The 12,900-nt window shown below is 49.9% G+C and overlaps 1 protein-coding gene across 3 annotated transcripts in view; it reads right to left on the minus strand.

Annotated features, from left to right (window-relative positions):
• Positions 1–2,105: 2,105 nt before the first annotated feature.
• The window catches only part of PDE4A (phosphodiesterase 4A), a 50,553-nt gene continuing 39,758 nt past the window's right edge, over positions 2,106–12,900 (minus strand). For 2 of the 3 annotated variants that reach the window (XM_036241072.1, XM_036241073.1), the window contains 9 exons: positions 11,973–12,066; positions 9,671–9,888; positions 7,908–8,006; positions 7,637–7,801; positions 7,341–7,440; positions 7,061–7,215; positions 6,720–6,842; positions 5,998–6,180; positions 2,106–2,904 (listed from right to left, as the gene is read on the minus strand). In XM_036241072.1, coding sequence (XP_036096965.1) covers positions 2,224–2,904; positions 5,998–6,180; positions 6,720–6,842; positions 7,061–7,215; positions 7,341–7,440; positions 7,637–7,801; positions 7,908–8,006; positions 9,671–9,888; positions 11,973–12,066 — 1,818 coding nt within the window. In that variant the 3' untranslated portion in view covers positions 2,106–2,223. The remainder of the gene's footprint in view (positions 2,905–5,997; positions 6,181–6,719; positions 6,843–7,060; positions 7,216–7,340; positions 7,441–7,636; positions 7,802–7,907; positions 8,007–9,670; positions 9,889–11,972; positions 12,067–12,900) is intronic. The other variant, XM_036241074.1, reaches the window with a different exon arrangement.

Raw genomic sequence — 12,900 nt, forward strand, 5'->3', positions numbered from 1 at the left:
GAGATCCCAGAAGAACCTGAGGTTTGTCTGATATGTTCTGCATGGGAGAAGCGAGGTTACCTGGGTCTGCTGGCCTCCAAAGACTGCACCGTCTCAACCTTCATTTTACAACCTGGAGTTGCCTGTGCCAGGATCTAGCCCATGCCTGGGAGCTGCTTTCCACCAAGCTCCCTGCAGCCCCCTCAAGTTCTATCTACTTGGTGAGGGATAGGGTCAGAGGCCCTTTTTCCTCACCTGCTGCCCCAGGCAGACAGTGCTGGAGAAGCACACCTCAAGAACCAGGGTGGGAAAGAAAGCCACATTAGTCAGGAAGATGGGTGAAAGCCTCGGTTTAATTGGAGACAAGATCGAAAGATTGATTATCGATCAATGGACTGACTGATCGTCAAAGTGGACAACACTCGAGTAGCTCACTGGGGGTCCTGTGCACCCTCCATGGAGAGAGGAGCCCTGATTGGGAGTGGGATGGTCCATCTCAACTGTTACCAGTGGAACCAAGCCCTGGGGCGGGGGGAGGGGCAGGCTCTGCCCAGCCCTCACCCCTGAGATGAACCAATTTCCCATCAAACAACAGCGCTGAGCCCACCCTTTTGGGGTCTATGATACAGTTTGTATAATACAGCAGGAATAGGGACTCTCCCTCAGAGATTCCCACCCTTCCTTCCCCTGACTGGGTCAGCCGGGGAAGGGCAAGTTTATTTTCCCTTTTCGCCTCTGTAGAATAATTTACAAACCAAACTTACAGTATATACAGAAAAAAAGGAGAAAAAAAACAAAAAAAAACAAAAAAAGGCCCACTCTGGGTGCCGGCTAGAACAGAAACTACTTTCACTACAAAAATGAACCCTGTACAGTATCATGAGGATGGGAAAGGGTGGTACTCCCCAGTGGGATAGACAGACAGATGGAAGGCTGGGGCAGGGGAGGGGAGGAGGCTACAGTACTGTGTGCTCAGATTTGGAGGGGTGGGGGCAATGAGAGAGGCCCTGCCCTGTCCACCTGCAGAACCAGGCCAAGGGGAGTATGGGAGAGGGAAGAGGGGGTCTTTCCTTCCAAACAGTCCCCCATGGCTTGGAGAAAAATGGCCTTGCATCTGTCTGTCATATTGCTTGGGAAATAGTTAAAGGGAAAGGGGGAGGCTTGGCAAGGAGGGCAAAGGAGAAATGACTTTGGTGCCAGGGTGAGAGGGTTGCCCAGAAAGGGAATGTGGGTGTACACCATTATTGCTTCCTCCTAGGGCAAAGAGTAAGGAAGGGGGGGCAGGAGGATGCTGGGGGGATGCCTAGGATGGGGGCTCTGGGCCTGGCCCCGCCCCACCCAAGGTGCAGGTGGGAGCCACTGCAACCCTCTCCTATGGCCATGAGAATCATTAAGGCAGAAACAAGAGGAGAAGCAGCTGGAAGAAGTGGGTACAGCTTGGAGCTGTCCCCTCCAAATGGAGAAAATTCAAAAGGAACCCAAAGTGGAAGGGGAAGGGGGGTAGCAAGCAGAGGGAGGATCAGGCCCTCCTCAAACCTCAGACCCCAGGCTGGTGGTGCAAATGTCCCTCCAACACCCTCCCATCCCAGCATCCTAAGTTGTACAGCATCCCCGTACCTGTCCCCGAGTCAGTATTGCCAGGTTTGTGCAAAATGAGGTGGAAGACCTGGGGGGTGGGGGTGGACAGTGAGCCCAAGAGGGGTTGGAGCTGGGGCCTCTCACAGTGACCCCACTCTCACCAGGCCCCTGCCCAGAATGGCTATTCCCTGGCTGGATTCCAGAAACCCTCCAAATTTAGGAAAAGCCTGGAAGGAGACCTCATGCCTGCTTGGGCTCAGGTGGAGAGCCCAAAGAGGCTGGAAGACTGAGCCTGTGGAGGGGTGGGGGTGGGGCTGGAGATGGATGAGGGGAGCCAGGAACAGGAACATCTACAGTTGCTGTGTTTCATCCTGTGTTTTTTTTGTTTTTGTTTTTTTCTAAAAATGTAACAATGAAAATTCCAAAAATAAAACCCCTTCCAGGACCTCAGCCCCTCCTTCCCCAGACCCCACCTCCAAAAAGTGGCCCAGGGGGTAGGGGTGGGGGTGGGGGGAAAGAGGAAAAAAAGAAAAAAGAAAAAAAACCACTTTTCTGTTTTCTTTTTTCTCAGGAGGCCCAAGAGTCTTTGAGGCAGTGAAGGAGGCAGTCGGGAGATGATGGCGGTGAAAGGAGGCAGGAAGGGCAAAAGGGTGCAGGGGCTGGGGCTCAGGTAGGGCCTCCAGCAGACCCCCACCCACCAGGAGCTGGGAGTGTGGGTGGGTCCTCGCCCAATGTCCCTGTGCAGGCACAGCATGCCCTCTTGGCAGCCTGATGCTCTTTCTGGGCCCCCACCTCGGCTGCCATGGAGGGGAGGCCCAGGAGGCCCGGGGGCTCCTCTGGAGTTGGTGGGGTCCTCAAGGTAGGCAGAGTGGGGCTCTCAGGAGACAGGGCATGGGGGCTGCAACAGCCCATAGCATCCACCGATGCATCTGGGGACGTGGACTCATCCTGGCCCACAGCCACACTGTCTGCTTGCTGTGTCATGGACATTTCCTCTATCTCCACCTCCATGGATGTGTCCTGGCCATCAACCTCCAACAGTTCCTCAGCTGGGGATGTATCCTGGGTCATGAATAACTCCTGCACCTCAACTGCACCCAGAGTGGAGGATCCCTCCTCCTCCTCCTCCTCATCCAGTGTCAGCTCAAACTGGAACTTATCAGGTGGGACTGGGTGGCCCGGCCCTTCGGGTTCTTGCTCGGGCGGTGGCGATGGGCTCTGCCGAATGGCACTGTAGTACCAGTCCCGGTTATCTTCCAGCGTGTCTAGAATCTCCTGGGCATCTGGGTGGACCAAGTCAGCCCATGTCTCCCACAGTGGGTGCACAATATAGTCGATGAAACCCACCTGGTAGAGGGAGAAGAAGGCATAATTAACAGGTGGCCACAGTAGTACAGATGCCACCACCATGCTGAGGGATCTAATACAATTTAGTATATGCGCCCTGGCCAGTTTGGCTCAGTGGTTAGAGTGTCGGCCTGCGGACCAAAGAGTCATGGGTTCAATTCCAGTCAAGGGCACGTACCTGGGTTGCAGTTTGTTCCCCGGCGCTGCCATGGTTGGGGACATGCGGGAGGCAACCAATTGATATGTGTCTCTCTCTCTCTTTAAAAAAAAATTTTTTTTTCCTTTATTGATATTTTATAAAGAGAGGAAGTGAAAGGGAAAGAGATAGAAACATCGATGAGAGAGAACATCGACTGGTTGCCTCCTGCATGTCCCCCACTGGGGATTGGGCCCACAACCTGGGCATGTGTCCTGACCGGGAATCGAACCGGCAATCTCATGGTCAACCACTGAGCCACACCAGCCAGACTGATGTGTGTCTCTCACATTGATGTTTCTCTCTCTCTTTTCCTCCCTCCCTCCCACTCTATCTGAAGATAAATGGGAAAATATCCTTGGGTGAGAATTAAAAAAAAATTTTAAAGATGCTGATACCACTTGACCCAGCAATCTTACTTTTCCAGATCTATCCTGGATAAATTCTTGCATAAGTAACAAAAAAAGAATCACATGAAATATAAACAAAATCTGTAAACCTCTCCATATATACATCAGTTGGGGATTCGTTTTTGTTTTTTTAATGTGGTACCCACAGATATTTATAATGGCATTTTTGCAAAAAAAAAAGAGAAAATGGAAATAACTTCATAGCAGGCTAAGAGCCTAATTTCATCTTCCCTACTTTTTATTGACAGAATCTTTTCTTGGGAGACACAATGCTTCTAGCTGAAAACTACATTTCCCAGTCTCCCTTGCAAAGAGAGGGTGGCCATGAGACCGCCTATAGATGGAAGATGCTGGGTGCTGCCTCAGTTGGCGGATGGCTTTTTTCCCCTGGAATGTAGCCAGAATGGCTGGGGCTTCGACAGCATCTGTGACCATGAGAGGCATCTCTGGGGATAGAAGCCCCATTCTTTGGATGGTAGAAGAGAAACACTGAAAGCTCCTGCTATCTGCCAACTTTGTGGAGCCATAGAGAGCCAAATTCCTTTTCTCTAGACTTTTCTTATATAAAAGGGGGGGAAAAAGCTTTATTTTGTTTTAGTTACTATGAATTGCTAGCTCCTTAACACTTAAATGTCTATCAACAGAGAAATGACTACAAAAAACATTATCTATCTACATCTCTAGGAACACTATACAGTAGTGAAAGGGGATGGGATAAATCTGTTTGTAATAACTTGGACAAATTTCCAAGTCATTGTTGGGAAGAATAGGCAAGCTGTATAAAATGGGTATATGTTGATACAATTTACATCTTTTTCTTTTTAAATTCTCACCTGAGGATATTTTAAATTTTATCTTCAGATAGAGTAGGAGGGAGGGAGGGAGGGAGAGATGGAGGGAGAAAAACATCTACATGAGAGGGACACATTGACTGGTTGCCTCCCGCATGACCCTAACCAGGGCCGGGGATGAACCGCAACAGAGGTACGTGCCCTTGACCAGAATCGAACCCGTGACTCATTGGTCCACAGGCTGACACTCTAACCACTGGGCCACACCAGCCAGGCCCTGTCCCTCTTGGTAAATTAATCAGGCACACGATGAAGACAAGTCAATTCACCTCATCTCAAAATCCTCTAAAAATCAGGAACCATATCACTGGCCAGGTTAGCATATTAGAAACAGGCTGAATCAACATAAGGTCTGTAACTAAGGTCCAGCTAAGTATTATCATCGATACTATGGTTGCTGCAAATGAGTTAGAACTGTCTGAACGAGGTCTGTGTGCCAGAGGCTCAGTTTGGTTGTTCTGTGGAGGAGAAAATGTTGCATATTTCCTATCAAGATAAAAACAAAAACAAAAAACACTAAAACAACCATCAAAGCAGAAAGGAATCCCACTATATGGTAGACCATAATCGCCAATGATGCAACAGATAAGGGGTTAATTTCCAAAATATATAGAGTGCTCATACAACTCAACAAAAGAAGACAAAGAACCCAATTAAAAAATGGGCAGAGGACCTAAATAGACACCTCTCCAAAAAGGACATACAAATGGCCAAGAGACATATGAAGAAATGCTCAACATCACTAATCATCAGAGAGATGCAAATTAAAACTATGAGGTATCACCTCACACCTGTCAGAATGGCCGCCATCAACAAATCATCAAACAACAAGTGTTGGCGAGGGTGTGGAGAAAAGGGGACTCTAGTACACTGCTAGTAGGAATGCAGACTGGTGCAGCCACTGTGGAAAACACTATGGTGTTACCTCAAAAAGTTAAAAATTGAACTGCCATTTGACCCAGTGATCCCACTTTTAGAAATATACCCTAAGAAACCTAAAACACCAATCAGAAAGAATATGTACACTTATGTTCATAGCAGCACTATTTACAATAGCTAAGAGCTGGAAACAACCCAAAAGTCCATCAGTAGAGTGGATTGAAAAGCGGTGGTACATGTACACAATGGAATACTATGCAGCTGTAAGAAAGAAAGATCTCTTATCCTTTGAGATGTCATGGAAGGACCTGGAGAATATTATGCTAAGCAAAACAAGCCAAGCAGAGAAAGACAAATATCACATGATCTCACTTATTTGTGGAATATAATGAACTAAACAAACTGCTGAACAAAATTAACCCAGAGACACAGAGGTAGGGTACAGGCTGACAAGCCTCAGAGGAGTATGGTTAGGGGAATAATAGATAAACCACAGAACTTACATGCATGTATGCATGACCAATGACTATAGACAATAAAGCTGGGGATGGGGTAGGGGGAAAGGGGAGGAGGGTGTCAATGGGGGAAAAATGAGAAACATCTGTAACAAAAACAAACAAATAAATAAGTAAATAAACAAACAAACAGATTTAAAAAAAAACTAAGATTTGATACCGTGGAGGGGTAGGTCAGAACCTTCTGGGCCTCAAAATTATAGGCCAGGTTGGAGTGGAAAGCTGGTGCCCTGAAACTGTACCTGAGACTTCTCTACTGAGGCTGTGTGCTTGTCGCACATGGGGCTGATCTCCATGCCACGCTCACGTTCACGGTCTCCCTGCTGGAAGAACTCGGCCATGATGCGGTCTGTCCACTGGCGGTACAGCTCCAGCGGCTTGGTGGGGTTGCTGAGGTCTGCACAGTGCACCATGTTCCTCAGGACCTGGAGAGGGCACAGGACCTTCAGAGGCCATGCTCCTCCCGTCCAAGTCTGAGCTCTCAAGCTTCCTTACCCACCCCCCCACTTGAGGGGAGACTGGGGAGAGGGGGTAGGGGGGAGAGAAAGAGAGACAGAGGAACAAAGATGGACATGAGTTGGGGAGAGGAGGGAGGAGATAAGGGGTTGATGGAGGAAAGGGCAGAGGGAAGGAGGATAAAGAGAAGGTAGGGAGAGAGGTGTGGGGGAGATGGAGAGAGGTGGGGGAAATGAGGGGAATGTGGGGAAGAGGAGATGAGGAGATGGTGGGGAAGAGGGAAGAAAGGGACAGGGAGGGGTTGATGAAGGGAAGAGAGAATTGAGGGAGATGGTAAGAGGTGGGGAAGATGGGAAGGAGAGATGAGGGTTAGAAGGAGAAGATGGGAGAGAAAAACAGGAAGATGGGCAAGAAGGGAGCTGGACGCTGAGAGAGGAGCAGCAACCCAGCTCTGAACAGTGGAGGGGAAGGGAAGAGAACAGTCTTTTTATATAAGTGAAGGAGGCACCTGGATGCGGTCAGAGTAGTTGTCCAACAGAAGGACCCCTGAGCTGGTCACCTTCTTGGTTTCTACCATGGTCTTCAGGTCAGCTAGGAGGGTCATGTGCTTGGACATATCCGTGGCCAGCACCTGTGGGCAAGGGGGCTGTCACAGGGGCCACTGAGACTCTGTCACCAGACTGCTGTTCAGACCAGAGCTTCTGAAGCTTTCACTGGGTACAACCTGTCTCCACAAGTTATGCCAAAACATGCCTCTTCCCCCAGGGACCTTTCCATTTCAAACTCAGACCTTCCCAAAGGACCACCCGTCAAAGACGACCTTTCCTGTTCTGTCCCCGCCCCGCCCACCATGTCGATGACCATCTTGCGCAGACTCTGTCGCTGGCGTTTGCTGAGGTTCTGGAAGATGTCACAGTTGTCCTCCTGCAGTAGCTTGAAACCCACGGCCAGGTGGTGGTTCTCCAGCACCGACTCGTCATTGTACATGAGTGCCAGCTCCGAATCTGCAGCCGGGGTCGGGGGGCGGGAGGTCAGGGGAAGGGAGCCACAGAGCTGCCCTGAAGGGAGGGGCAGTGCAGGCCCCGCCCACAGCATCCAGACAGGCCCCACCCCCCTGGAGGGCACTCACTGGTGTTGATGAGGAACTGGTTGGAGACTCCAGGGTGGTCCACATCATGGATGGCAGCTGCGAAGAGGGCTGCAAGGATCTCCAGGTCTGTGAACACGGCCTGGAGGCAGAGAGAGGGAGTCAGAGAGACACAGGGGTTAGAAACATGGGGGTCAGAGAGAAAAAGATAAGCAAAGAGAAGAACGGGGTCAGAGGGAGATGGAGGTTAGACACTCAGGGTCAGAGAGATAAACAGGAGTCAGAGATGGACAATCAGAGAGATGGGGTTAGGGAGACAGGGCCCGGCTGGTGCTCACGTCCAGCGCAGGTGTGGCCAGCAGCACATGGGTGGACTGTAGCACATCGGCAGCGTGCAGGCTGTTGTGGTAGGCCACGTCCTGGTGGTAGTGGTCCTCCAGAGTCAGCATATATGTCACCATTGTGTCCACCGGGATGTGGAACTTCTTCAGCAGGTCCCGTTCCTGACGGCAGGTATGGAGGGGCAGTGATCCCCGCTAACCCTTAACTCCCACCCTGACCGCCTCCCTCATTCTGCCCCCACACCCTGCCCCACTCAGCCTGCCCTACCTGGAATATTGTGTACATGATGCAGCTGAGGGAACGCCCCCTGGCATAATCTGACACGTGAAAGATGTTCAGGCCCCACTTGTTCAGGTTTTCCAGTTCCTGGAGGAGATGGGGGTCAGAGATCAGGAACTTGCAAGGCCCAGGGTCCTCTAGACCAGCGGTTCTCAACCTGTGGGTTGCGACCCCTTTGGGGGTTGAACGACCCTTTCACAGCGGTCGCCTAAGATATAACAGTAGCAAAATTACAGTTATGAAGTAGCAACAAAAATAATTTTATGGTTGGGGGTCACCACAACATGAGGAACTGTATTAAAGGATCGCGGCATTAGGAAGGTTGAGAACCACTGCTCTAGACTCTTTCCTGCAGAGCTTTGGTCTGAAGGTAGCACCATTATTGCTTACCCAGTGGGTGGCATGCTCAGCAGCACAGAATTTACTGCCCAGGTCCTACTGGGCCGAGAAATTACAACGCAACCACAGCAACTGTTTATGGAGTGCTTATTACCTGCCAGGCACTGAACTAAGCACTTGATCCCATTTGGCAGGGCATAAAAGTGATATGGCTTACCCAAGACCCTATAGCCTCCAAGCTAAACTGCTCCTGGGCGCCAAGAGGAAAGACACATGGGCTAATTTTCCATGTCTTCCCAGGATCCAGAACAGTGCCAGCACATAGAAGGTGCTCAATAAACATTGGGTGACCTAATGTAGCACTGGTCAGTGTCAGCTTGCTGAAGGTTACAATAAATGTCAGCTGAGTGAGCCACTGAGAGAACTCATGTCAATCGTACAAATCATTGTTAAGGGCACTCTGGCTCAAGGCCTCTCGGAAGAGCCAGGAACCAAACCCAGGCCTGACCTGTAGTGTACACTGTTGGGGTTCTCCCCAAATCCCCTTACTGACCACTGCACCCATCTCTCAGCTGCAGGGACTGTTGCTTCTAAGGATCACAGCTGCTCCATTCTCCAGGAACTACATGGAGGGGATGATGCCATCCACCATGGGGGCAGCTCCCAGCCAGTGACTGACACAGGGGTATAGAGACCAGTGCTCTTCCCTCCAGGTGAGCTCAAATATGTGGTGCTGTTCAGAGTCCAGAGTTTCCCCTGGGGTCAGGTTGAGGTCAGACTGTAGCTGAGACCAACTCCTGCTCCCAAGGGTCTCAGAAAGTTCATGTTATGCTACTCACTTTTACAAAAGACCTATATTAGTACCTGTTTTTGTTACTGAAAGAAGTCCAAAGAGGATTTTTGCTTTTACAAAAAAAAGTGAAAACAGAAAACAGTGTTCTGCATTTGTTTTGCAGCAGTTGTTCCAGAGGCAGCAGTACCCTGAGCAGTGAGAGTGGCCTGCCAAGCTCCTTCCCTAGAAACTGCACTCAGCACCACCACGGCATCCAGTCACCAGAGCTTTGAATTGTGTCTGTGAGCATCTGGGCTTTATCTAATTTATTCTGTGCATCCATTAGCAAGATGTGTCCTAAGGTATCAAAAATGCCTAACAGAGCTTCTAAGGGTGTTACACTTAGTGTAAAACTGGACGTTATTGTGTCAATCATGAATGAAATAAAGACACATAAATTAATGGTAACTGCTTCGTTTTAGGCTGTTTGGGATAATGAAAGGTTTCATAGGAATGTTCTGCTTTTGCATAGCCAGAGGTCCTATACACCCCAATCCTCATCTCAGGCTAATCCAACACCCAGCCTTTCTCCAGGAAACCCCTGCCCCTTTCCAGCCCAGCGCCATTGAGCCCCACCCACTTGGGCCAGGAGTTCCTCTTGGTCTGTCTTCACCCCAAAGCGGGGTATGCCGGAATCGGTCAGACTGCTGCTACGCATCATCTTCTTAACCCCCGTGATCTGAGACATAGGCTGGAACTGTGGCCCAGGGGGTGGAGGCTGCTGGGAGGGTCTCTGCCAGGGTGCTTTTTCTCCATCCTTTATTGTAGGTGATGGGATCTCCACTTCATTCTGCTTGTCTGTAGAAGATGGAGGAGAGCAAGCATGGGTCCCCCTCAGAGACTCCCTCATTAGGCCCTCAGACCCTATCCCATTAGCTATGGGAGGGCAGACCCTTATGGGTGTCATGCTGTTGGTTACTCATCGCTGGAAACCAGAGGGGAGGTAGGAATTTTTCTGGGAAGTGGTGGGCTGGAGTGGAGCTGTGAAGTGGCCCCAGTTCAATCGCCAGGTATGGCAGGGGGTTGGCTTGGGCAGTCAGGAAATAGGGTGGGGTGCTAGAGAGAGCCTCTGCCTGCCCTGGGTAACACCAGCCTGCCTGGGAACTGAACCCTGGAATCTTTTTCCTGAGCTTTCAAGGGTTCCCAGAGCCCAGTCAGGGCCACCCATTGTGACTTGGGGCCTACCAAACAGGGGTTATTTGCATTCCATACTCCCATTGGTTGAATCTCAGCATTTGGCACAGCCACACCCCCACTGGCAGAGCATTTGAAAATCAGAACCTTCTCTTAAACTTGGAGTGGCAGGGGGTAAGTCTTCTGCCTTTGGGGGTCTTTGGTGATAAATTGTGAGGATGAAATTATCCTGAGTTTGTGGGGAATATCTTCAGTTTGGGCTCTTGAGTTCAGAGATTAGGATGAATTAGAGGTCTCCACAAGCTTGAGGGTTCCAATAAATTTGGGGTATTCTACTGTATTGGTGTTCCATTGAGCTAAGAAATTCTCCTAAATTCAGGGAATAATCTCTTCCAGATTCTTTTTTTTTTTGGCGGGCAAAAGTTTTATTGAAGCATTCCCGGGCAAGGTTCACTGGTCCGCGTGGTGGGGGCCAGGGAAGTCGCCTCTTCCAGATTCTTAAGCTTGAGAAGTCTATTGAGTTTGAGTATGTAAAGTTTGGGGAGTCAACTGAATTTGGGGGTCAGATTATATTGAATTTGGGGGATTTTCCAGCTTGAAGGTTTTTAATTTAAAGTTTCAGGGTCTTTTATGGACTATTCAGGGCAGAGGTTCCCTGAAGTTGAGAACCCTACTGAGTTTAGGTCTCTTCTCTTGAGTCTGAGGGGCTCTTCTGAATTTGGGAGAAATCCAAGTTTGCAGATTCTATTGACTTTTGTGGGGCTTTTCAGCCTGGAGGCATTTTCTTTTTTAAAAATTTATTGATTTGAGCCCAGCCAGTGTGGCTCAGTGGTTGAGTGTCGACCCATGCACCAAGAGGTCACCAGCTCAATTTCCGGTCAGGGCATATGCCCAGGTTGTGGGCCTGATCCCCAGTGGGGGGCATGCAGGAAGTGGCCAATCCATGTTCTCATTCATTGATCTCTCTCTCTCTTTTTCTCCCTTCCTCTTGTTCTAAAATCAATAAAAAATCTTAAAAAAAATTTATTGAGTTGAGAGCGAGAGAGAGATGGACTTACGGCTTCATCCATTCATGTATTCATTGGCTGACTCCAGCAGGTGTCTAAGTGGGGATCAAGCCACAACCCCAGCACATAGGGATGTAGCCTGGAGGTATTATCAAGTTTAGAAATTATATTTGAGTGTGGGGGTTTCTTGGGGTCTTGAGTTTCAGAATTACATTGGGGTTTCACTGAGTTTATTTTTATTTATTTTTATTTTTTTATCCTCCCCTGAGGACATTTTTCCATTGTTTTGTTCAGATAGAATGGGAGGGAAAGAGAGGAAGAGAGAGAGAGAAACATTGATGTGGAAGGGACACAGCGAGTGCCTGCCTCCCACACAACCCCAACCAGGGCCGGGGATGTATCACAACTGAGGTACTTGCCCTTGACCAGAATCGAACTCGTGGCCCTTTGGTCCGTGGGCCGACGCTCCAACTGCTGAGCCAAACCGGCCAGGGCAGGTTTCACTGAGTTTATAAGAGCTTTTCAGTTTAGAGAGATTTTTTAATGTGGGCTTCTATAGAAGTTAGCATCCCACTGAATTTGGAGGCATCATGAGTATGGGAATTCTTGAATATGGTGATTTTGACCTTTGCAGAGTTGAATCAAGGTCCCTTGGCCAAAAGTGGGCAATAGGATTCTAGGTCTAGGGAGAAGTCCTCCAGCCCAGGTGTGCACCCCTGCCATGGGCTGCCTTTCACTCACCCAGGAATGTGGTGGAGATGTATTCAGAGACCTGGTTTCCTGACCTGCTCATCTCTGACAGGTGTGTGAGTTCCCGGTTTAGCATCCTCTTGAACTAAGGTGAAGAAAGCAAGAAGGAAGGAATGATGGAGTCACAGGAAAGGGGGGGAAGTCAGCCTAGCTCAAGAAACTTCTGAAGAAGCCATGAGTCCCTCTTACTTCTCTGTTCAACCAATAGAGCCCCCCAGCAAGCTGTTGGAAAGGAAGGGTCAGCCTTTCCTCTCCTCGCAGCTCAATATGGGGGTTCCCAGGCTTGGGGAGTCAGGACTCAGCATATCTCCCCTCCCCATACTCTGTCCTCCTCCCCCCAAGAAGGAGCCAGAGGGGCACCTGTGAAAGGGAGGGGCTCCTAACAGGGAGCCAATGAGGTATCAGGAGAATCCCATTGCCATGGTGATGGGAGTCTCCTTAGCAACTCCCCCTCCAACCAGCTGCTGAGCTTGGGGGGAAGAGGGGCAGGCCTCAGGCTCCTTAACCCTTACCTTCCCAGAGCTAGCCCCCGGCCCCTGTCTTCCCAGACATGGATCCCACTCCTTGGGGGTCCTGGTTCTCAGCACCCAGTCCAGTTTGGAAGGAGGGAACACAGTCCCCAAGTTGTAAGTGAAGAAAAGGTTTGGCTGGGGCAAGGGAGAACAGTGAGCTGAGAAAGCCCTAGTTTGGTCACCCAGGGGAGGGGGATTCCCATCATAGCCCCCTTCCTTAGCCTCAGGAGGTGGACAGGTGCACAGATGAATGAAGTATACCTAGAACCGGGCTTGGGGGCCTCTCTTGGTCCCCCCATGCCACTTCACACAGCATCTGCTGTGACATTGTGCAAGGAGGAGAAAGGACATCAGCTCCCATCCCCAAGCTCTGCCAAAGCACCCCTAAAGCAGAAGCCAACTCTGTC

The sequence above is a fragment of the Molossus molossus genome, unplaced genomic scaffold (genome assembly GCF_014108415.1).
Source record: "Molossus molossus isolate mMolMol1 unplaced genomic scaffold, mMolMol1.p scaffold_m16_p_4, whole genome shotgun sequence".
In the NCBI taxonomy this organism is placed as follows: Eukaryota; Metazoa; Chordata; class Mammalia; order Chiroptera; family Molossidae; genus Molossus; species Molossus molossus.